General features: G+C 37.2%; 1 protein-coding gene across 2 annotated transcripts in view; it reads left to right on the forward strand.

Annotated features, from left to right (window-relative positions):
• Nucleotides 1–25,104, forward strand: part of LOC128357205 (solute carrier family 41 member 1-like) — a 78,698-nt gene that overhangs the window by 44,935 nt on the left and 8,659 nt on the right. The window contains exons 1-8 of one of the 2 annotated variants that reach the window (XM_053317471.1): nt 1,803–1,931; nt 6,069–6,424; nt 18,442–18,549; nt 19,965–20,036; nt 21,427–21,571; nt 22,770–22,916; nt 23,723–23,867; nt 24,239–24,318. In XM_053317471.1, coding sequence (XP_053173446.1) covers nt 6,113–6,424; nt 18,442–18,549; nt 19,965–20,036; nt 21,427–21,571; nt 22,770–22,916; nt 23,723–23,867; nt 24,239–24,318 — 1,009 coding nt within the window. In that variant the 5' untranslated portion in view covers nt 1,803–1,931; nt 6,069–6,112. Of the gene's footprint in view, nt 1–1,802; nt 1,932–6,068; nt 6,425–18,441; nt 18,550–19,964; nt 20,037–21,426; nt 21,572–22,769; nt 22,917–23,722; nt 23,868–24,238; nt 24,319–25,104 lie in introns of those variants that run through there. The other variant, XM_053317472.1, reaches the window with a different exon arrangement.

Here is a 25,104-nt window from a genome sequence, read left to right on the forward strand (position 1 = left end):
GCTGAATACAACTATAGCATTTCACTGCAATAGCTGACACACTAACGACACTACAGTAGATTACTGTGACAGCAATGAGTTACAACCAGCGGTCAGAGCTGTAAAAAGAGAAATTATCACCACATGAATGAAATACACAAGTGATGATTGTATTTTGCTGCAGACCACTAATGTATTAACAAAGTCACCACGACATGTCTGTTAAATGTCACAGCATGCCCACAGTGTGGTGCCATATTACAAACAAGAGAGCTCCTGTAAAAATACCATCATGCCGTTCTATGTTTCACAGGCTGGTTAGCTGACGACAACAAATCAGAAATGGGTAACAGTGTAGAAATCCCAAATAAACTTTTATTACATTCTTGAGTCAATTCTACTTTTGGTATTTGAATTGACTTGTGAAACTAGTAAATGTCAGTTTGATAGAAAATAGTAACTGCTTAAACTTAAAATTAAAAACTGCTTAAAATTTCAGTTATATTTTTTGTTATATTTTGTATTATAAATCAAGACAAAGCAATGAGTCATTTCTGTGGCCTGATTTGGAAAAACTCAAATTTAGGCTGCATGAAGCTCATCTGCAATGAATGTAGCAGGCCTAACAAACTGGCTGAAGTTTGTGTCTAAGCTTAAGAAACCCTGAGTGTCTAATCAATAACTTTGAATTTGGCAGGAATTCTATAAATGCCAACAAGCCTCCTGTCAATGAAAATGTAAAAGTGTTGTAGCTGCCTGCTGCTGTCACCAACCTTACAGAGATGGAAAAGGACAGGAGGAGGATATCCTTATCTGCCAATGCCATGAAATTCAAGACGGTGCCCTGTGATGCATGCGCACTAGCTCTTACATTGCAGACACACTCACACTCACAGTGATCTAAACGCATAGATATAAAAATGCATGCGCAAACACAAAGTGAAACATACACATAGTCTTAATATAGAAAGACATTTACACTCGAGTGCATACATACATACGTACACTGTTATTCTTGGGAGCTTCCGACTCAGCTGTGCATATACTCAACCTCACAAGCTCTGGAGACAAAGGTAAGGGCAATAAATCAAATCTCAGCCTCAGCTACAGTAACTTATCTCCACTGTGTTTATTATAGGCTTGATTCTGTTTGTGTGCAGTCAGAGGAGGACAGCAGATTATGTGCTTTTTAAGTGCATGTTGACTGAGTGTGTGTCATCTTTATCTATTTCCTGCTAGAGTTACAGAGTAGCAAACACGATTGTGTAAAGCTACTTCATACACCATACACAATACTTTAGGGAGCTTAAAGTCACAGATTTCACTCATGTTTGCTCCTAAATAGGAGCCTTACATTTGTTAACAAAAACTTTGCTCCAGGGACTCGCAGGTGGTCCCATTAAAAATGATAAAAAGCTGTTTTGTATATGTTTTTTCTGCTATGACCTTGTTTCTTTTGATATGCACTTGTGTGACTGCAGTACAGTCATGTTGATCTCAGTATGTTAAGTTTTGGGGTCTTTGACCTGAAAGGATTTTGACCCCATGTTCTGTGAATTCCCATTATTCAAGATGAAAGTGATAAAATGCATCTATCTGATACTAAATTGTAATAAAATAATAGTTGGTTTTACAGTGTAAAACAAGGAATCACGAGTAAATGAAACCTGACACAGTTCCCCAAATTTAAGCAGCTGCTCACTTTCTCCTCAGAGGGGGGCGGGGCACAAATTCGCTCCAGTTTTTATCCAATCAGAAAGCGCCGAGTTGTGTCACCACGGTTACCAGATCAGTACTATTATGGGCTGTACACATGGCAGCCTCCATAGAAGGAAGGCATGTCAACATTAGGATTTGACACTTCTACATTGCATGTTTCTGATACGCAACTAATGGACCTTCAGATGAAATCGGACATATTCGGAGATTTTCGGGAGTTTGTCGTCGATATTGTGTGTATTCACATTTTTATTGGAAGTTTTAGGCATGAGCAGTGATGTCAGTGTATGTGGTTTGAATCGTAATGTGATTGATGGTTCATTAAGGCTCCCCTGTGATGTAAACAGATGCGTGAGTGCTGGCTGTGCTGCTTTAAACAGCTACAGAGAGAGTTTTACAGTCATTTACAAGAAGATTACGTTGACTCAGCAGAGCTCCATTGTGCAAAGTGCTGCACTTATGATGTCAGCTCTGAATCTTCTTTAATATACAGAAACACAGCTACTGTCAACTAAGGCAAGGTATCATCCATCAGAGCTTCAAGACCACACTATATATGGGTGGTTGACGAATAACACAATTGTGACAGTCCGTGTGTCACATACTGATAAAAAATTATATTTTTTAAGAATATATATTTAAATGTTGTTCCTCTGACAAGATTTAGTACAATAATACCAAAGGTGTTGTGGGTGTATTAAGATTTATACTTAGAGTTTTGATCCAAACATCAAAAATGTCATATGGTGTGACTGTCCGGCATATCTGTGCCCTCAGAAATAAGAGCATATTTCCAAATAAATTATGAATATTTGATAGTTCTACAGTGCATATAAAATAATAATGTGTTATCAATAGCCACATAAAGTGTTGATGTCTATGCATAATGTCAAAACAAGTTCTGACCAAATACATTTTGTCCGCAAAATGGTCGTCATATAGTGTGACACTATAATGCATATTTTCAACGGGCAATAATTTGGACATCTTAATGATGAAGAGGACCACACCCAACCAGGAAGTTACAGTAACATCTCTGGAGTGACTTGCAAATTCATGAGGTGAGTGGTGCTTTTTTTATTTTTAGTTAAAAAGCTATGAATCTGACATCACCAGTAGTGGTTGATGTTTTGTGTCTTATGGTGTGACATTATTTGCATTAAAAAAAATATATCTCACAGATTTTACTTATTAATTCTTAAAAATCATTGCTGCCATGTGGCTAATTACATGGTAACTATCAGCTAGCTGATTTTAGTTTGCTAATAAATTAGCTTAACTGATCAGAATGTCATATGGTGTGACACTGTGTCATATGGTGTGACTGGTTTTCCAAGTCACACCATATGACACATCTGTCACACCATATGACATTCACTTTATTTTACATGAATATTTATATATGTAAAAGGTTTGACAGAAAAAAATATTATCTATATGATAAATAATCCACTTTTCAATTGTATATTTCATGCGACCATATTGTACAGTTTGCCATACTGTGCATATTAAAAGATCTTTGTCCTGCATTTCTTGTCAGAGTGAGGCAGATATGTCCAGCAAGGAGAGGACACGCAAGTACAGGGAAAGACTGAATGCAGACCCCGTAAGGAGAGAGAAAGTCCCCAGGGAAAGGAGAAGAAAGTAAATAGATCATGCCAGTTCACATAGGACAGACACAGCTATAGCAGAGGTTGAACGTCTAGGCCACAACCAGCATAGTAATATTATGACTACTATTACTACCATAGTGAACCTGAAATTAAATGTTTAAAAATCTTAATCATTCTATATTTTCCTTTAACAGGTATGAAGAGAAGAAACAAAAAGGAAAAATTAAGCCCTTCAGTGTCCATTCATATGGTCTGAAGACTTTTAGCTTTTCACAGTTTCTAGTTCTAAACACGTGAACTACAAAACAAATATCAAATGTCATGATTCATTGGAATATTAATGTATGAATTGTACATTGTAATCTTAACTGTTATGTTAAAATACTGATTCTATGAATGTCTGTGAATCTCCTTAATGCAGTTTAGAACATTAATCTGTTAGCTACAAAGGTGCTACTGTTATAACTCATTCACACACTAATTTTTACAATGTTCATTCATGATAACATTCATGCTGACACACTTTTCAGTTTCTTCACATTTTTAATGTTTTTTGTAAGTGTGTTGATAATTTTTTGTCATGCTTTAAAAATATTAACATAAACATAATACTCACTTTCAATTCATCAGATTGTCAATGTCATTTCAATACTATTACTGAATTCACAATGTTAAGTGGAGTTTATACTGAACCATTAAGGTTATGTGAATGTTGTTATTATTCTATATTTGAAATTCATGTGTAACCTGATTCCTCAATTGTTTTGTTTGTGTTAAATACATATAAAATTCTTTTTGCATTGACATATTGTGGTGTGGTGCAGTTTATCATATGGCGTGACACTCATGTCATTTGGTGTGACGTTCACAATTGTGACCAAAAACAGCTTTGTTAGTGGTAATTCATGAAAATATCAATAGAACACAAGGAAATTAGTATCAGCAAGAGTCTCAAGCAATTTCTTACAGTTGTTACAAGGTTTAAGAGAATTAATCTAAAATATCTTGAGAGATTGAGGAGCGATGTACTCCTTTGCATGATTACTTAGAATAATAAACAGAAATATTGCACATTTTCACAAGGAAATGTTAAATATCAAAGCAGTCATAATTAAAATGTTTGATGAAGTGAGTTATAAAAAAAATAAATACCCCATTTTCACTTAATATGAAATAGTTTTCACGTCACACCATATGACAATTTAAGGCACTGATGCAGCAAATTGATGAAAAAAATGCATATTTCGACACAAAATCTAAAAGAACACATATATATTTGGAAAGTTATGAGTCATAACAACACAAAAAAATAATTTTCAGGGAAAATAATGAAGTTTTAAAAAAAAATACTTTTTCCGGCCTATATGTCAACCACCCACATCTACAATAGTATTAGTAATAGTAATAGTAATCGTCACTGTGTGTAATGCTGCTACTGCTGCTGCACTGTAATTTCCCAGCTTGGGATCAATATCTATCTATCTATCTATCTATCTATCTAGTATGGATACTGCAGGTATAATGTAAAACCATAGTATGATTTTCAATTGTGATGTCCAGGAAAAATTAAACTTGTTGTTAGTCATTGGATGATTATTTTTTACAAATACTGCAATGCTGTGATATACATTGGCAAAGTGACAAGCAATTAAGCAAATAAGCACACATGTTTGCATGGATATTGTACACTTTGTGTTAGGGCTGGGTACTGTATCAATAATACAGTACCAGTCAAAAGTTTGGACGCACATTCTCATTGATGTGAATAGGAAGGTGTGTCCACACTTTTACTGTATATTGTATCAATATCATGAGACTAGATATCGTCTTAGACCTCTTGATATTGTAATATCGTGATATGGCAGTGTTTACCTGCCCGGTCATTATATCCACATTACTGATGATTACTTATCAAAAATCTCACTGTGTAAATATTTTGTAAACGCCACAGTACATATGAAATACTGTAGGAGGTTAAATTTTCCCAGAGAGAAAAATGTAACATGCAACATACTGTAGGCTATGTTATACATCAAACACATAGGACAGGAGGATCATAAATGGTGATTTAGGTTAGGGAGTAAAAGGTAATTATACAAGTCAATCTCATGTAAGTGAATACAGTAGGTAAGTTAATTAAAATGGAGTTTAAAAGGTAATGAAAATTCATGAAAAAATGTATCCTACGTTTCTAGTCATCTTTCAGTAGCTCATTCTTTTAGTTAGTTTTCTTTTATTCACACAACATTTATTCATGTGTACTCCCCTTTCACACACAGCATTGTATATGTGTAGGTTAAACTAAGTTGAACAACCAAGCTAACAAAAACACTGTTAGCTAAACTTTCTGCTAGCTACCTTGCTGCAGCTAAATCATAAAATTATGTAATTATCAATGATTTTAATCTCCCATTTACTGCACAAGCATCACTTGATAAACTACTGGTCACAGTAGCTAAAGCATTTTAAACCGCAAGCTAACGCTAACATCCTCAGCCCCAGCTAGGTAGCTAGTCATTGTAAATAGAAGAAAAGAAAAGGAGTGAACTAATTTATTTAATCAGCTTATTGGAAGTGAAGGAAATAAAATATTTCTAAATTTTTACCAGCTGTTTGGAGGTGGAGGAAAAGTGTATGCTTTATTTTTGACTCTGTTACTGCTTTTTGTCAGTTTTCCATACTTATATACAATTAATGAAACAAAAAAATGACCATCCACTTGTCCCTTGTCCCTTTTCACTCTCCATGTTTCCCCAGATTAAGCCACAACCGCCCCACTCATCACAACCAACACTTTCATCATGCCTAGTGAGGAAAAAGCACCACAACAGGCCCGCCAGAGGAAAAAGAGCAAAAAGTCCCGCTCCAAGCGGAAGATTACTGGTGGGAGTCCCAGTGCCTGCTTAGGAGACTCCTTCGAAGGACAGGATGACCTCATCCTACCCCCTGTCCTGCAGCCACCTCCTAAAAAGCCAGTGGTGGAGAGGCCAAAATTGTCGGCAGCTAAAGTGGAGGAGGAGTCATCCATATCTATCTGTCTACAGGTGCTATTCCCCTACCTGCTGGCTGGGATGGGCATGGTGATGGCCGGCATGGTGCTGGATAATGTACAGGTGAGTGAATATACCATCATGGGCTGGTTTTGAAACAGTGGCATTGCAGATTTAAAGGTTCATTCCTGAACTAAGTGTCAGCTTGTTAGTAGATATGTGAATATTTGTTTTCACATCTTCAAAAACTTGTAATGCAAAGTCATCATAGTTCATTTTCACCCTGTAGTAATGCTAAGTTTGAGTGTTTGTGTATGTCTATTCTTTTCCATTTCATTCCTGCTTTTGTCTCTTGTGCCCACAGTGGTAAACATAAGTCAAATTCTCTGTCCTGATTGTTTCACATAGCCTAACACACATCCACATTCACGAGAAGGCTGTATTGCCTTAGTTGAAATGTCAGTTGTATAATAAAATTAGTGTGAGCGTAGTGTTCAGTGATTATTTTGATGTGTTGTAGTGCACACATATGGCCTGATGCCACCACATTCACCACAGACATTGGTTCAAAAAGATGGCACAAAATTATCAATATTGGTATCTTAAAATACAGTAGAGCACTGATGCTTAACAATACAATAATGAATGTTATTAAGCTATTTAATATTGCAAAAGAAGAATTGCAAAATTAGAAGATTTTCACTTTGTTGGTCTGGAAATAGATATAGAGAAATATGTCAATATTCTAACCACTCACCATGATTATACATTATATTTACATGACTAGCTGATCCTGGGGCTGTGTGTAATCAGCCCCAGTATGACCACCAATAGTGGCCAATCTTTATGACCACAGAGGAAAGTCTCTCAATTTGGAATATTTGCTATAATGCCTGCTTAAGATAATCACAAGCAGCAGATGTCAACCTACACAATGCGACACATTCCCTTTTCCAGTGTAGACAGACAAAATCTCACAGTGAAGCACTTTCTTGTTGGTGGGATATGATATACTGTAGGTGAATAGGGTTTTGTGATTCCAGTGTTATTTGAAATATTGGCACTCACTAGAGTGTTTGTCAGCCAATAACAATCCCTGGTAGGGACATTTGCAGCCGGGAATATATTTGAATAATGTTTGTCAAGTTAGAAAACCAGCTGATCTCAGCTATTGTTAAAGCAATCAAAGGTCTTTTGTTCTGTGCCACTGTAGAGCCCTCTCTCTTGTGCAAGTGTGTTTTTGTGTGTCTAGTCGGCATTCTGCTCCCTCTCCTTTAATTGATCTGAAGTGGGTACCTGTGTGTGTGTGTGTGTGTGTGTATGGTCCTGTTTTGTCTTTGTACTCTGCCAGTTCTCCCTCGTATTTGGTTTGCAGCCAGCTGCAGCTAGGGGAAATCAGACACACTGCTGTCTGCTTTATGATGAGCTGGTACCGCTCTCCTTCTTCGTCCCTGCCCTCCACTGATTAACACACGTCTATCCTCATGTGGCTTACTCCCTTCACTCTTATCTGTTGCTAATCAGTATTACCCCCAACCTCTCCTCCACAGTATCTCTTCACCCTCTGTCTTTAATGGAGGACTTATAGGTTTGGCTGGGCATTGTCTCAAAGCACAGGGGATCATAGAAAGAACATGGAGAGTGGCCATGTAGGAGAGTAGTAGCTGAGTGGACGGGAGATGAAAAACAGGAACATTACACCATCTACCATTAGCCTCGTTACTGTCGCCTGTGGTGGTTTTGGATCTTGTCTTAGCACTTCTTGTTGCCATTCTTATGTCTTTAATTCTATGTGTTATGTCCTGCACCCAATTTCTGCCTTCAGGCTTTTTTCAATTTTGGACCTAAGTGGTTCGTCACTGCTTTCCAAGCTGTGGCTCACTCAGCTTTACTGAGCATGGGCTACATCACTCAAATATTTAAATATATTTCTGACGCCTCCATAATGATATTTGTTGGCTCGAAATGGACACATGAGCCTTAAATCACTTCTGACTTTCAGACTGAACCACTAAATTATTGGTCATTGTCAATACCAATAGACAAATGCACCAACAATATGTTCTGAAAATGTGGGTTATGGTGGTAAAATTCAATCTAAAGGCGTTCATAGTCAGCCTACCAGTAGTGTTACGACCTTTACTTGGTTTAGTGACAAATGTGTGAGGGAACCAAAGTCTATATTCATGTCTATTTTATGTATGCATTCAAATGACACATGACAAGGTTGTGTAGGCAAGAAAAGGAAAGAAAAATTAATAATTTTGCATTCGTGGGCTTGTAAAGTCCAAAGCTATTTGCTGCTTTGGTTCAACTTTTTACAACCTTCCCGCTGTGGCTCATCGTATGACCACGGCAACCTGAGAAGCTTAAAACATAAGAAACAGAACACAGGAGCTGATTTTACTGGTCTCTGAGTTGAATTATAGCCTACATCATTTCACCAGCAAACACACCATTAAGGAGAAACAGTCTTGGAGCAAGGCTGGGCAGCAGCTTGTTTCCTGCTGATTTATAATACAGAATGTTACATTACTATGTGGCAGCTGCAGTGGTAACTGCTCGCTGTCTAAAAGCACAACTACAGTACTTTGAGTCTTGAGTGGAAGTAGTGTTTTGTCAAACTACTATTTCTAAGGTCAAGAAGGACCTTTTTAATGCTTTTAGAGGTCCTAAAATTGCTATGGATTTAATCATAGCAGCTACCAAGCTCACACGCCAACAGAACGCCATCACTATGACATGACAAAAGTGAAAGCATTAAAGATGCAAAAGGGCACATGTGCTTTATCTCTCTGCTGTTAATCTTTGTGTCCGTCTATGTGATTTATTTAGTACATCTTTTATCTTTTTATCTTTGTATGATCTGTTCTTTCGATGGCTGTTACATGTTGTGTGGTCTTTGTCATGACTGATAGAAGCAGTGTGCTTTCATGGTCCAAGATACATTTCCTTTGGGGACAATAAAGGCTATTTTACGCTAAAAGAAATGTACTAGTGAATTGGAAATGAATGAAGTCTCAGCAGTATGTGTTTGTTTGGTCTTACATGTGGAGTTACAGAGTAAGGAGATATAGTACAAGGACCTGCGTCAGGATCACAGCGCAGAAACAGCAGGTGGAACCGAGGTAGATATGGGGGAACGGATTGAGAAAAAAGAATGAGTCACGATACACAGGAAGATTTTAAAAAGAGGGATGAGAGGGGGAAGAATGCAGACCTGCGACGTAGGAAGAGGGATGTCACATGGCAAGAAGGAGGGTAGGATGAGAGGCAGACACGCAGCAAGAAAAAAAGCAAGAGGGAAAGCGGTAGTGTGAGCCGGTAAGCCGGTCGTTTCCCTCATGAGTTTGCATGTCAGGCAGTGCAGACAGCCCTGCCTCTTTCTATGCTACGTCACAGCAGAGCAGAGCGGAGGGAGCAGGACTACCCTGATGCTGACAGGAGGAAAGGAGCACTCCAGTCTGCCAGAAAGCCGGCTGCTGCATCTTGTCAGCAGACCTTTTTTAGATCTCTTATTGACATTACTGAGCTCTTTTTGATTTCATCTTTAACCTTGCGGCGAGCCAAAAAGAGAGGAGCTGCAGTGACAAAGAGCACATTATCACAGCTAAAAGGATCCTGCTGCTTCTAACTCTCGAGACCTTTTGGACTATTCTACGTATTCTTGGTCATCCGGTTGTCACGACGAGTACCACTTTCATTTGGAAGATACAGCTATGCCCTTACGCAGGAGGTCAGATGGGATCAAATAGATTATTCCAACAAACACTAAACTTGATTGAAAGGACTGTGAACTACATATAATGGATCCAGGAGTAAATCAAAGCAATTGGACTTGAAATCTGAACACTTCATTGTCAGGTTCACTGTCTTACTAACCTTTGCTTACAAAAGCAGGTCAGTTAGAGATACTCTGGCACTTGAGCTAATGACTTTAGTACCTGTTCACCTGCTGACAAGAAGAGAGTTTGATTGCAGACGTGGAGCATCTGTGCATATACAGAACATCGTGACCTATGAATCAGAAATGGTGTTAATGATTGTGTTCTCCAGTGGTGCTGACAAATGGATACCTCATCACTGCTGACTCACCACTGAGCCAAAGATGCCAAGCTCCATTGCCCTCCAGTTTAAAGCCTTTAAATTTGATTTTCTCTGAGAAAGAAAAAAATGATTAATTGGAGCAGACACAACATTAAGTGATAGTCCTTAGCTTGTTTTACTTGATCTCACTTTTATTGAAGACATGACAGTAGCTGATTACTTTCTTTCTCGGTTTTCCTCAGATGTCAAAAGGGTAAACGTAAGCGGATCGATTTACATCCGCGTCGTCAAGAATAATTCAAGAAAAGCAAGCCTTTGGGACTAGAACAATGACGCATTCATCAACTCTGTCTCTCAGTTCTTCAAGAAAGGCCTTACTGACTGCTTGAGAACATTTGCCCTTGGCTTCTTTTTTAAAACCAAAAATATTGATTTGTTTCTTCAGCATTCACCTGGCTCACTTCTCAGTCTTAAAGACAGGTGAAATTCCAGCCAAGCTTTTTTGGACATATTCCTTCAACTAAACCCACATCTGTTACGTTTGCAATGCAGTTACAATTACCATGGGATAACTATACATCAAACTTAGTACTCAATTAACCCTTCATTCAACATGGTGGTGACTCGACTGGAAGTAGAGCTACGCTACCAGGGCAAGAAGTTACGTGGCGTGACATGGAAGTTGACACGCTCAGAACATGGTTTCCTACCAGAGAGCTCCTGGCTCATTGCTGCCCAGGTCATCGTGCCATACCTGGTGTCAGGTCTGGGAATGGTCTCCGCTGGTATCGTTATGGACCTCATACAAGTATGAAAACCTAAGAAATACTATTGGTAAACCTTTTGTGAGATTGATAGATGGATGAATAGGGTTAGGTGAAAAAGCTAGATAGCTTATAGTATTGTAGTACAGTACTTTAATTTAAATGTTATTTTAATACACATTTTTTAACATCAACCTTTTTGAATGCTTAATATATTATGTTTCAGTTTAAGAAGAGAAAAGGTTTTGAGGATGAATCACTTCCTTGTTCACTCATTCACTCTATCTAATCTATAGACCTCTTTTTTGTTTGATTGGGGAATTTTTCAGGGCACTACGTAGTGGATACATGTACACATACAAATAAAAAGGTGGAATGTAAATTTATAGTGCACCATTTAGCAAATAGGGGGTTATTTTGGACATGGTCAAATTGATGTATTTGGCAAATACAAAGCTGTCTGAGTTGATTGGATATGCTGGACTATAAACCTCATTTAATCCCATTTAAAAGCAGCGCAGAGCTGCTATCGTTGCTCTCAACTCTGATCTAGAAACATATTAGCTCCCACGCCATTAATGGTCCAGTCCTGAACAGGGATTTGTAACATGTAACTCTGAAAAATAATAGTTAATGGTAAGCTTCTTGGCTTGGGAAGGAACACTAGGCCATTAATATAGCAGTAAGACAGCCTGGCATGCTAATGTTTGCAACTTACATTAGAGCAGATAAACATGCTGTTTAAGTCAAACCTAATGTATTTCAGGTTTAGGAAAGGTGAAAGAAACACCTTGAGACCATTTCTAGAGCCCATTTCACACTACTTCAAAATGTTGGGAAATACAACCTTTGACAGGTCCATCATGCCTAGTTTTGTTTTTCTAAGCTATGATTGGATGATCACTGTTTGAGGGGGAAGTTTAGTGAATGGTAATTTTACAGACAGAGGACCATGATTCTGAGCAAGCATATGCCAACTTTCCATACTTTACAGTGCTATGGACACATTTTGCTCTGTACTAAAAATACACTGAGGTTCCATACCCAGCCTTATGGATGAGTGAATGGATGGATTGACCTTAACAAAAGAGTTTGGTATGAGTTTGGCTTGTAAATGAATGCAAGATTATGTCGGATATATAGAGGTGAGTGAGACACATATTAACTTTACCTGCTGCTGGGGTGAGAGAGGCCACAGTTAGCTTCGTTCCATAACCACAAGAACAAATTAGGGTCAGACAGACATGGCCTTTTATTAAATATAATACATTAGCCAGTCCATCTAACCCATCTTTATTAAAACTCTGGCTGCTCTCTGACCACATATGCATGAGTCTTCCTAATATATGTAGCTGTGACTCAACCGGTAGAGTGAGCCATTGCCATTGGTGTGCCAGTATAAATGGATGGATAAAAACGCAATACAAATGCAGCCAATTTACTATTTAGATTCTATTTGCGGAAGGAGTGATGAGTAAATGGTTGATGCATGATTCAATGGAAGTCAATAAATGCACAAATGGATGGAAGATGGAACACAACAGACAAATAACTGGATGAATAAATGGATGTATGAGTGGATGGATAGATATTGATTTCTCTACTGTATGGTACTATATAGTAGTTTTACCATCCCTTTTTTCTTGTTGCTTTTCCTACCTCTTTGAGGCCATGACAACATAACACATGGATTTGTTTTCTCATTAAGCCTAAATGTGATGTTTTACAGACCTCTACAGACCTCATTGAGATCTAATTTGTTCAAAACCTTTTGAAAAACATGTTAGAGACTCATTCTGTTTGTGTACAACAGGGGTGCTCACACTTTTTCAGCGTGCAAGCTACTTATAAAATGACCAAGTCAAAATGATCTACCTACCACAAAAATGCAAAACATATATTTATTTATACATATATTGAGAATTCTTTATATGTACAATATATGTTGATGTACCTTGCATAACCGCATGAGCCCATATTGCACAACACAACACAATTAACTATGTACATTTTTTGTCATTACCTAAGTTTACTCTGATGACTTGCACTGAATGGAATCAGCCAGGGATGCATAGTCCGGACAGTAGCTGCTGACAGCCTGCCAAAAAAAAGTCCTCCTCCCATTCCGTATGAAAGTGATAAGTTTTTGTCTTCTTACTTGGTCCAGCTCCCCCACTCATTTTTATACCCTTTCTTAATTTTAAGAGAAAAAACCGAGGGCTAAAAATTGGAGGTAACTCGCTAGCTAGCTTGTTAGTTTTGCTGCACTTAGCGCCGTTGTTTGCGCATGCGCAGTGACCTAAGTGTCAGAAAAAGTCAGATGTCATCTGAGTGGCTGCCCTGTATGTCAATCAAGTGACGGGATGGATGATAGGCTGACGTCTATTTTTCTGATGCCATGCGATCTACCCACACTACCTTTGCGATCGACTGGTAAATCACGATCGATGTATTGAGCACCCATGGTGTACAAGATAAAAAAACGAAACTCATCTTCAAAAATGTCTCCAGCAGGATCACTTATGTCAGCAGTGATTTGTGTTATTCTTGATTTATACACTTATACACTGGCAGAACCTGTATCTAGCAACCATAACACAATCTGATGGTCTTTTTGTGCATTACATACCTCATACAAGTGGTAAAGATTGCCTAAAAAGTTTGGGTTAAATAGATTTTGTTTTTGACCAGATATCAAATTGACCTCTACCAAACGGTTGAGCAGACCTACAAAGGGTTAACATCCACCTCTCTGAGCTTCTCTGAGCTTTCTAAATCAGATTTAGACGTGGCAGAGAGAGGAGGACCTTGGAATAAAAGCAAGCAGTTGATTTAAAAGTATTTGGATGAGAGATATACTGTAGAAAGAGGTGAGAGGCGAGAGAGAGGAGAGGTTTAAGAATCTAATTATTAAATGAATAATGTCTCAATATCATGTAATGTAGTTGCAAGTGCACAAAGATCAGTGAAAGATGGTCCACATTGCTTTTCCAGTATTTCTTACATTAGTGGGAGTCTAAAATGTTCCATAAACTGCTCTAGAAATAACTGACTACACATGCTGATGATAGAATAATAATGTCTTTAACGATGAGGAGCACTTAACAATATTGACAATAAAAGCAAACACTTCATAAACATTGTTTTTTTTTCCCCTCTCCTGAGAGATAGAGTAGTACTGTGTTTAGTTATCTTGGCTGCTAGCCCTTCAGACTCAGACAGCCGAAGCAGTATTACAGCAGAAGTGGGCCATGTCCCATGATAACCTTCCAATATGACAGCTGTTAGCTAGACCTACCAGTCCCCAGCCGGAGAGTGATGTGTATAAATAGTCCCACACAACTTCGACAGCTCACAGCCCCCCCCCCCTTCCCCCTCCCCAGCACCAGCACTTGACATATTAAAGCTGGTGTTATAAAAATGGTTATCTCATTGGTGTAGATGGCTGTACCCTTGATTTGTCTCATTGTGTTCCACTCTATTACGGGTGTTTAAGCCTCATGCAATATCTCATTAAGGACTTCTTCAATGTCTCTCTGAAAAGGTAAAACATGTTAATTGGATTTATTATCCATATTGTAAACTCAATGAGTATCTACAAGAGTGGTTAGGGTTAGGGTTAGGGTTAGGGTCACCTGCATGATCTTAACAAACCTAAGCAAACTATTGATATTACTAAGGAACCATTTTAATTTAATCAGAATGGGAACAAGCATACATCATCATGAAATGGTGAGTATGTTTTTTTCAGCTTGTTAGCTGTAATGTCCACTGGTCCCCAGTGAACTTCACTATTTAAGCTGGTGCCATTTAACCCACGATATTTTCTGGGTTTATGGCCACCAAAAACTACCCGCGTTGACAAATGGATTGAACTGCATTGGGTTTATGTTGCAGGACTGGATTACACTCATCATCGACAAACGGACTCACATTATCGACTCTTAATAGAAGCGATGACTGGTGAAGGACGAGCATGTATTCTCATTCAGGCTAGCTAAGGAGCTTATATAGTTCGTTGCATACCTCGTCCTTTTTTAATAGTGCTTTTCTCCAAATGCTGGCGTATTTACTGCGGAAATTAATCTTGTCAAGTTCACACAAGGACACATTTGCAGACACAACAAAGCACTCTATGGGATTTAGGTTTTAAAGTGGGTCAAATGGGTACTTTTCAGCACACTAGCTCTTAAAGTAATGCATTATGAGTAGTCGTCATAAGTTGCCTTGTAGCAAAGCTTGTCCTGGTCTGTGATGGATAAATTTCTATAATACTACATATTCAAGGGTGTTTCTATGTGGGGGCTCACAGATCAATAGTCATGTTATTTATTTTAGGCACGAATGAACACATCTGAGCTAGAAGCCATCAGCACAGTAATCAAAATGGCAGTTTATATAAAAAGCAGGTGATGTTCAAATACCAAACAGCAAATAGAATACATAATTGCATCATAGGATCCATCTGTGAATGAACTGCTCTCCTACTGAAGGACTTGTGACCACAGTGATCAGAAAAACAATGACTTGAGTCATATATACATAACATATAGCAAGAGACCATTTATTAAGACAAAAAAAACCCCACAAAACCTTATAAATAAATAACCTTCACTATTTAAATACATTATTGAGGAAAAATTTGTTTTTACTTAAAACTGTCCAAACTGCAATAATGAATAATCTATATGATTAAAGGCGTCAAACGACTCAGTTCATAGAAACATCTCTGAAACAAGAGTTGTCTATAATGGGGAAACATAGCATGTAAAAGGAAATAAATAAAATAATACGGTGCTATATGTTCCTGTTTGTCCAGATTGTTTGAATGTATCAAGAGAACATAGAAAAAAAAGGCCACAGAAAAAATACATCAAAATACACATAAAAAAGTCCAAATATAGCAAAACAAATAGCATGTAAAACTTAATTAAGAGCAATATGACCATTAAGTAATCTCTACCATTTGAAGAGTATATAGAAACACATAAAAGTCTGTTTTCTATAGTATTAGCATTGTAAAAGAACTATTGAGATGTTCTTTTACAATGACACAGATTTTCTTCTGTACTCTAATGATAGTCTTATAGTTGACATGCTAGAATTTAGGTGTATTCTGACATCCTCTAATTCAATGAGACACATTCGATTTTGCCCACAATGAATAAGAAGACTATTGATCTGTGAGTGCCAGTGTTCTGTTTGTTTTGATCCAATCCAAAACTGTGCATCCGTCATCGACTTCTTCCCTCTCCTTCCCTTGTTCCGGTCTTCTCTGCCACTCCCTCCTCTCATCTATTCCCTTCCTTCTTCCCTTCCCTTCCCTGCCTCTGCTCCACATCACTCCGCTCTTGGCAGCCGCATTGTCCTTTATACATGTGAATCTATTTAAAGATCTAAAGCGTCTTGGACCTGCCAACTGGGAGTTGTAGTCATAAAAATATGAGGCAGACTCTGTGAACTGTACGTCTTGTAAACCCAGTGAACCTGTGCGTTATGGCGTGGAGTTAAAGGCGATGCTCAGAGATGTGGAAAGAGGGAAAGTAGGCTACTGGGTTAGACTAGAATATGTGATGTGCTTATTTCCTGGTCCTAGCACCTAGGTGAGCTTCACCCCCTCCCCTCACCTCAGCTCACCTCCTTGAAAAATGTAATAAATGAATAATGTGCAGCAGCAGTTCTAAAGACACAAACTTGCCTTTTATTTATTACAGTATCAACTAAAACAAATCTAATTACATTTACAATATATGACTTAAAAATGTAAAATTGATTAAAATCAACAGAAAGACATGTAAAACTAACACTAGGGAATCATACATAGACAATATAGAACTTTTAATATATAAATAGAACATGAATGTTGCTGATTGTTTGGAAACATACAAAGTGAATAATATCCATATACATAAGTACTAATATGTGTACATGCTTTTGAAACAAATACACGAGTAATAACTAAAACCTTTCACATAATATCATTTTTAAATATATATGTTACCTTTTTATTTATTTAACTTGTCAGTGAGGGCTGGCACACATTTACAATGATGTCAAGTATAAAAATGATACAAAAGAAAAGAAAATCAATAAAAACTCAAAAAAAATCTATTATAACAAGTACAGAGATCAATGAACAGTGGTTTAAAACAAGTGTATAAGTACAGTTAGAAATACAAGATATAAAACAAATTAAAACATGTGCAAACAGAAGTCTAGTGGTTAGTGATTATAGACTTTAAATGTCAAAGGGTTATTAAATGATCAGCTTCAGGCAGTTGGAGCATACAACATAAAAGCAGATCTTCAGTACAAACTTAGGACTTAGTCAGAGTCAGTTATTAGACTGAGTATGATGTAATGCAGAGGACCAGTGGAGCACAGATGTGATATTAGATGGTAGCTTTACCAGTAAGGTTGCAGCAATTTTGATGAAATGTTAATGAATTGTTAATTCATGTTAATTAATTCATGTTAATTAATTGACTAGATGTCCAACACTGGTCTAATTATTTGCTCTAATGAAGATGATAGTAGAGGAACCTTTTACTGTGTTTAATGCTTAAGATTTTGTTTGGCCAGTGGTGGACCAGAGTTGGAGCTATGTCATTCATTCTGTTATTTCATTTATCATTCAACTTGTTGTTTATTTAATCTGTTTATTGAAGTATTTACTGTACTAATGTAGCCTACTCTGATTTTGTGTCAAACAGGTCATATCAGTTGTTAATAATAATAAGGGAGAAACATCCAGTGTATTTCATGTATTGTTAATGATGAACTGATCAATTGTTTTACACATCTGAATATCAATTAAATATGTGAAAAAATACCCTCTGTAACAGTTCTCACCATAATGCCCCCTCTAATTCTCTCTCACCCCACCTGAACTCTACAGTACCTTACCTCTACATTACTCCCACTTTGGACCAATCAGACGTCCTTAATCTCCTGGATTAACCCTCACATGGCCTACTTTTCAGGGTCAAATGTGACCCTTTTTTATATTTGAGAGCCGTTAAAACACCCTAAATACTTTTGTACTTTTTAGCCTGACATTTGATGACTTCTCTTAATGTGACCCAGAATAGAAAAACATCCGAAATTCCAAGAAATACTGTTACATTCGACTTAATTGCTTAAAATTTGCATGGCTAGCTCAGAGGGTATATCTGTGTTGGTGGAGATGACACTGATGTTTTTTCAAATTAAAATGCATGTCATGATTAACAAGGAGGACCTGGAAGATTGGTGATGATGATGTCCGTCTGTGTTTTTTGAGCAATGGTCTTTAGCTGTCTAAACAGTGTTTCATTTTGTGTGTTGCAGCACTGGGAGGTGTTTAAGGTGATCACAGAGGTGTTCATCCTGGTGCCTGCGCTGGTCGGACTGAAAGGAAACCTGGAGATGACCCTGGCTGCTAGACTCTCCACTGCTGTAAGAAGAGCTAGGTGTTAAATCATACTGTAGTTTCTTAAAACAACATTCAGATATTAAGTTTACCAACTCTGTACAAAGATAGCTGTTTCTCTGTGATCCATTATGGATACACATCAGTAAATCAGTGAGGCCTGAATGAAAGCTGCTGCTGATATAAAACACGTTACAGCAAAAAGTGATTAGATCAATGAAAATGATGTCCAACCAACATTGTTCTTATATCAGTGGAACTTTCACAATATTCTCTATTCATTTATATTTGGATATATGTACTTTTTTTGGGACATCAAGATAAGAAAAAAATAGTTTAGTTCTCTTCTCGAGCATGCATACTACTCGCATGGCATTACTTATTACATTTTAAATAGAGTAACTAAGCCATCAGTCTATAAATGAAAGAATTGAAGAAGAAGCTGAAATGCCACATTATCTTTGTGTTACTGTCCCTCCACTGCAGCTCAGCACTAACTTGGGAAGATATCCACTGAATGTGTCTAAGTCAAAATGCATCTATATGTGAGATTCAGCTGGGTTTTAAGATTTTCTCCCTCCATCACTTACTCTGGACTAATGTTAGGACAGCAACCCAAAAAACATCTGTGTACATATTAGCATGTGAATGTTGAATGAAGACACACTTGAGGAAATGTGAAACTACCCTCATGCAATATCATACCTGTTACACAACACTACAACTTTCAAAGCCTTCTTCTTTTTTCCTACTTTCTACATACTCATATTAACTCACATAAGAGGAATGTATTATTTAAACCTGTTAATATCATCTAATACCATGGACAACTAATGTTTGTTTTTGAGCTGTATGTCGGTCTGATTGCAACAGCGTGAAACTACTTGAACAATGAAATGGTTTCTAGAGGTGAGATCAAGCATGATCACCAGATGTTAAATCATGTAGAATGACACTGAGGTCCTGTTTTGGTACATGGTAACATTTGACTCATCAACCTCATAGCTCAGATCTGAGAGCATGGTGACATTGGTACTGTAGAGTCCAGCAGGGAAAGAAATACAAGCGGTCAAACAATCACAGACTCAGTGTTTCCTCCAAGATTTTTTTTCCAGCAGTGAAATAAGTTTAAAGTAGTTTGGATCTGTTCCAGAGTTTTATTCATGTTTTACAGGAGCTTTTGACACCAGAAAGACTCCGGAGGCACTTTGTGGACCTCTAGAAGGACTCTGGTTTGCATTCAGGTGTACGTGGTTCGCATGTATAATGTGAAAATCTCAGCAGTGGCGTTCATCATTTAGCATTGCTTTTGACAGCATATAAGGGGAAACATATGTTTTTATTCAGCTTCATGTTTGGAAATGAGGAATGTATTGTCCAGATCAACATGTTTGTCATTCCTTTAAACTTAAATTAACTGGTGGTATCTGTGTGTCTTTAGGCCAACACGGGCCAAATGGACGACCCTGACAAACAGTGGACCATGGTGTGCAGCAATCTGGCTCTTATACAGGTAACATACTGGAGACTGGAAACTCAGTTACTCTATGTGTTCACCTTTTTGAGGAAAATGAGGAATCAAATGAACCACTAGGTATCTGATGTCGAATTGATTGTGTAGTAGTTTGTGGTGTTATACGTAGTGTCTCAGCTATACTCAATTGTATACAGTTTTAATTTACAAGAAATGTATATATTACTGTAGGGCTGCAATTAACAATTATTTTCAATTACCCTGTTGATCATTTACTCAATGAATTTGAATTTGTTTGGTCTATAAAATAATAATGATAATGATAAAAATAACTTTATTTATATAGCACTTTTCAAAAATAATGTTACCAAGTGCTTTTTATAAAATCAAATAAAACAGAAAGAGCAATATTGATAGTTCTGATAAATGTACAGGCAGTTAAGATGATAAAACATCAAATCATAAAACAGTAAAACCAACAATAGTCAAAACCATGAAATAGAGATAAAATGTAGAATTAAAACATAAAAAGAACAAAGAATACAGTCAGCTCTAAGAACTATAAGTCAACTATAAGAAGGCCTTTTCATAAATGTGAGTTTTAAGAAGAGATTTAACTGACACTGATACTCAGGCAGCAAGTTCTATAACTGAGTGGCTCAGACAGAGAAGGCTTGGTCCCTTTTTGGTGAAAAATGTCCATCACTGTTTCCCAAATCTCAAGATGATGTCATCAAATGTTTAGTTTTGTCCTAACCAACGGTCCACACTCCAAAGATATTCAATTTATTGTCATAAAAGACTGAAGAAACCTGAAAATATTCACATGTAGAATGTTTGAATCAGAGAATTTGGACATTTTTGTCTTTAAAAAATTACTTTAAATGATTTATCAATTACCAAAATAGTTGGTGATGAATTTAATATTATATTAAACAAAATATAATAATATGAATGATTGTACTATTAATAAAAGTTACAGACAGGGATTAAGTGTTCACATTGGAGCTCTAGTGGTAATTAGAAATACAGTACAGGTTGGAAAGAGATTGAAGGAAAATAATGGTGATGTTTGAATGTTCAGTAATGATGGATAGAAAATTAATCAGCAACTATTTAAATCGATGAATCTTTTCAGTCATTTTTCAAGCACAGTAATAAATCGTGACAGTGGAGAAACTGGAACTACAGTATCCAACATCTCCAGTGTGACGATTTACTGCTTTTCTCTGTTTTACATCATCATAAATTTGTACTGTTGCCTGGATAACATAAGATGTCACTTTTGCCTATTTTGTTTCAGGCATTTTTCATAGTTTTCTGATGTTTGTGAGACCAAATGATGAAGTGATTTAATCAATGTCACATTAATTTTCTTATTGTGCAATAGCTGAATCTCATGATAATGTCCTTTTTTCACATTGTGCAGGTTCAAGCCACAGTTGTGGGCTTCCTGGCAGCAGTGGCAGCAGTGTGTTTAGGGGCTATTTCCAGAGGGGGGGTTGAACTGGACCAGGCAGCTGTTCTGTGTGCCAGCAGCATCACCACGGCCTTTGTAGCTGCTCTCTCTTTAGGTCAGTTATCTGAGACTCTTTCACTGTTTTGCATCAGATTCTGAATGAAACTGAACATATAGTACAGTATTTTATTTTCTAAACTGTCTTCACTATTTCCCAGTTTTCCAAGTTTTAGTCAGAAAAACTCTTAACACAAAATTCTGCAGGACAGCACACAAAGTGGAAACATCTTTATCAAATCACACAGAAGGTTCATCAGAGAAGCAGAAATGTAATAGGTTACAGATTACTAGTTACCTTATTTAAAATGTAATAAGTAATGTTACTATTTCAATTACTTCATCAATGTAATGTAACTTATTACATTTGATTACTTTGATGACTTTTCTAATGTTCTAACTAATGTTTTCAGCTATAAGGGTAAGTGTTCCCATTAAGCACCAAAATCTAAGTCCAGCTGTTTCCTCCCTCTCTCTTTCATGGATACTGACATGATTTATAAGGGAGATCATTTCTTATAAAGCAACATTTATCTCTCATTTGAAAATGTATTTATTAGTTCATGTAGATTTTGGAATATAAAATAAAGATATTTGATGAAAAAAGTCAAAAGTCTGGCATGAGCTTAACTAGTACTGTGACACCATTTAAACTCATGTGTGCTCCAAATAAGCCCACGTCATGATTTATTGACTAAATATTAAAAAAATTTGATTTCAAAGAATTAAAAACAACAATATATGTATTCAGTAACATGTTAAATATTAAAAAAAAGAGGAAAAAAACCTCCCGAGCAAAATCTTAAAGGTCAGACTTCAGATGTAACCTCCTTTGTAATCATCAACATTTTCATCAGTAACTGTAATTTAATGACATATTTATTCTCAATAACTGTAAGGGTAGCACAGTGCTCAGGAAGTAAGAAAAGATAGTTACTGTCCTCTTTCTTCTATTCAGTTTATAATATTTCTCTTTTCCTACATATCTTTATTTTATTTGCTTAATTCTATCCAGCTTGTTTGAGTTTCTGTTCTCCAGCAAGCTGTCACCCTGTGAGTCTGGATAACATCTGAACATTAATAGTCTTTATTGACATAGAAATCGAAGGCTTTTGTTTTTCTTCTCATACATGTTAGTTGGATGTAACTGGACAGTTAGTTTTTACTCCATCATGTCTCTTAACTCATTGCTGTCTTGTTTCTTTCCGTCTTCAATCTGTCGCCCCCCTCCGCTCCCCATCCCGTTCCCAATGTAGGTCTGGTGATGATTGGAGTGATTATCGGGTCCAGGAAGGTGGGGATCAACCCCGACAACGTGGCCACCCCTATCGCTGCCAGCCTGGGTGATTTGATCACCCTGTCCCTGCTGGCCGGGGTCAGCAGCACACTCTATGAATACATAGGTGAGGTAATGCAGGAATGCTTGAAGTGGAGTCATGAGGAGGAGGGAGATGAAGTTAGAAGTTGGCCTAAGCATTGTTGCATTAAAAGCAATGTAATGGTGTGATATTATTATGGAGTAGTGTCAAATAACAAGTACAGAGAGATTTTATTAGTTCTTGAATCAGACCACTAGATGGCAGCAAATCTCAGCTTTATTATTTTCTCAGGCAGCTCCATCATGACGTTTGTGTGTGTGTGTGTGCGCGCATGTGTGTTTGTGTGCGCGTGCGTGTGTGTGTGTGTGTGTGTGTGTGTGTGTGTGGCTCTCGGCTATAATTTCACTGTTTGTGAAAGCATTTCTGCATTTGTGAGTGAGCGCATCATAAATGTTTATCTTGAGAGTAAACTCTCCTTTCGTGGGATACAACTTCACCTAAATCCAGAGTTTATCCCCAATTTTAAGACGGTGTGAGGTTTTTATGTCTTGAAATTCATATAAACTGATGAAATACTCACAATGGAGAAAATAACTGTTATATGATTTGTTTGGCAGTGAATCAGAGAAGTGTTGATTTAATTTTATAGTGCTGTTAACTATAACTATACAACAGTATCTTACAGTTTAATATAATTATAGTATGCTGTGACAGATATTTTTAGTGAATCTGTTACACTTTATTGCTTTATCATCTGTTTCTGCTACTGCTCCATGGTTTCTTCTTCAGCTGTTTTTTACAACTTTAGTCATCATTGATGTAAATAACATATAAGAGGAAGTCAGTTGATGTCTTTACCACCTGTCATACCTTGTCTCTGTCCTCCCCAGATGTATGGTACCTGTCCCCTGCGGTGTGTCTGGTCTTCCTGGCTCTTATCCCGCTGTGGGTGGTGGTGGCCCGACAGAGCCCTCAGATCAAGGAGGTTCTCCGCTCAGGCTGGCAACCTGTTATAGTAGCCATGTCCATTAGCAGGTATATACATACACACACAGACACACAACACAGATGTACAGATATAATAATGTTATTGTTGATTAATGATCATCACATGCACTTATTTAGGGGATTTGTGTTATAGATAAGAGGACTTCTAATCAAGTTGAGTGAAAAAATGAGAAAACTGAGACTTGAGGATTACTGCTGCATATTTGAAACAAGTTATATGAAGCCTTTTGAGACTTCACAGGCTGCAAACATCTGATAAATGTATCTAAAACAAAACCTACACTATAAATAGATATCACCCGTCGACCACAAATTCTTAATAACTCAGCAGTCACACTGGGAAACACTGGCAGCCATCGCATGTTGTTCTGATTCCTTCTTTCTTTATGCTTTTCCAGTTTTGGAGGTCTTATACTGGACAAGACAGTGAGTGATCCCAACTTTGAGGGCATGGCTGTCTTTACACCCGTCATTAACGGTAAGCTGATTGGACTGTCTGGTCTACAGGGCGCCATGTAAAAACAAATAACATAATAATGGCAGATAACGTAATGATTTTGCCCTGTGTCCTTGTGTACCTAATCAATTCATCCCAGCTTTGTAGTGATTAATTGTGCCAAGTTTGATGAAGATCCATCAATGTGTTCTTACCAGGTAATGCTAATGGGTCAATTAGAACTGAACATTGTATTAAGTACATAAATGTGTGTGTGTTTGGGGGAGGGGGGTTACCAACTGCTCCAGTTATTACATTTGTAAAGGATTCTTTTTTACCTAGCCAATAACTTATTATATTATTGGCAAAAAGTTATTATGTTATTGGGTCTGACATTTTATTACATCATTGGCAAGTTATTACATTATCAGCTTTATTAAATTTAGAACGGGCAAAGTTATTACATTATCTGCAGTCATTACACTATCAACTATTATTACGTTATCAGCTGCTACATGCCACTAGTCGTAAATTCTGTTAAATTAGTATTTTAGCCTCTTAGTAGATATTGTTGTCCAGAGTGTGTATTAGCTTGCTAATTGTATGAATCCAAGCTAAATCTTAAAGATTCTGCAGTGAGCACAGTAACAGCAGGTGAATCCAATAAACACATATTTTTTTTATATATTGACATTATATAGATGTAAAACAGGAGTGAACGAGGTTGGCAGCAGTGGGTAGGAGTGATGCATGGAAAACTTCTCAGTTTGAATCTTAAATCAAAGCAAATAAAATTCACTGATTGGATAATGTTTTGGTCAGCTGATG

This window comes from Scomber japonicus, chromosome 4 (assembly GCF_027409825.1).
Source record: "Scomber japonicus isolate fScoJap1 chromosome 4, fScoJap1.pri, whole genome shotgun sequence".
Classification (NCBI taxonomy): Eukaryota; Metazoa; Chordata; class Actinopteri; order Scombriformes; family Scombridae; genus Scomber; species Scomber japonicus.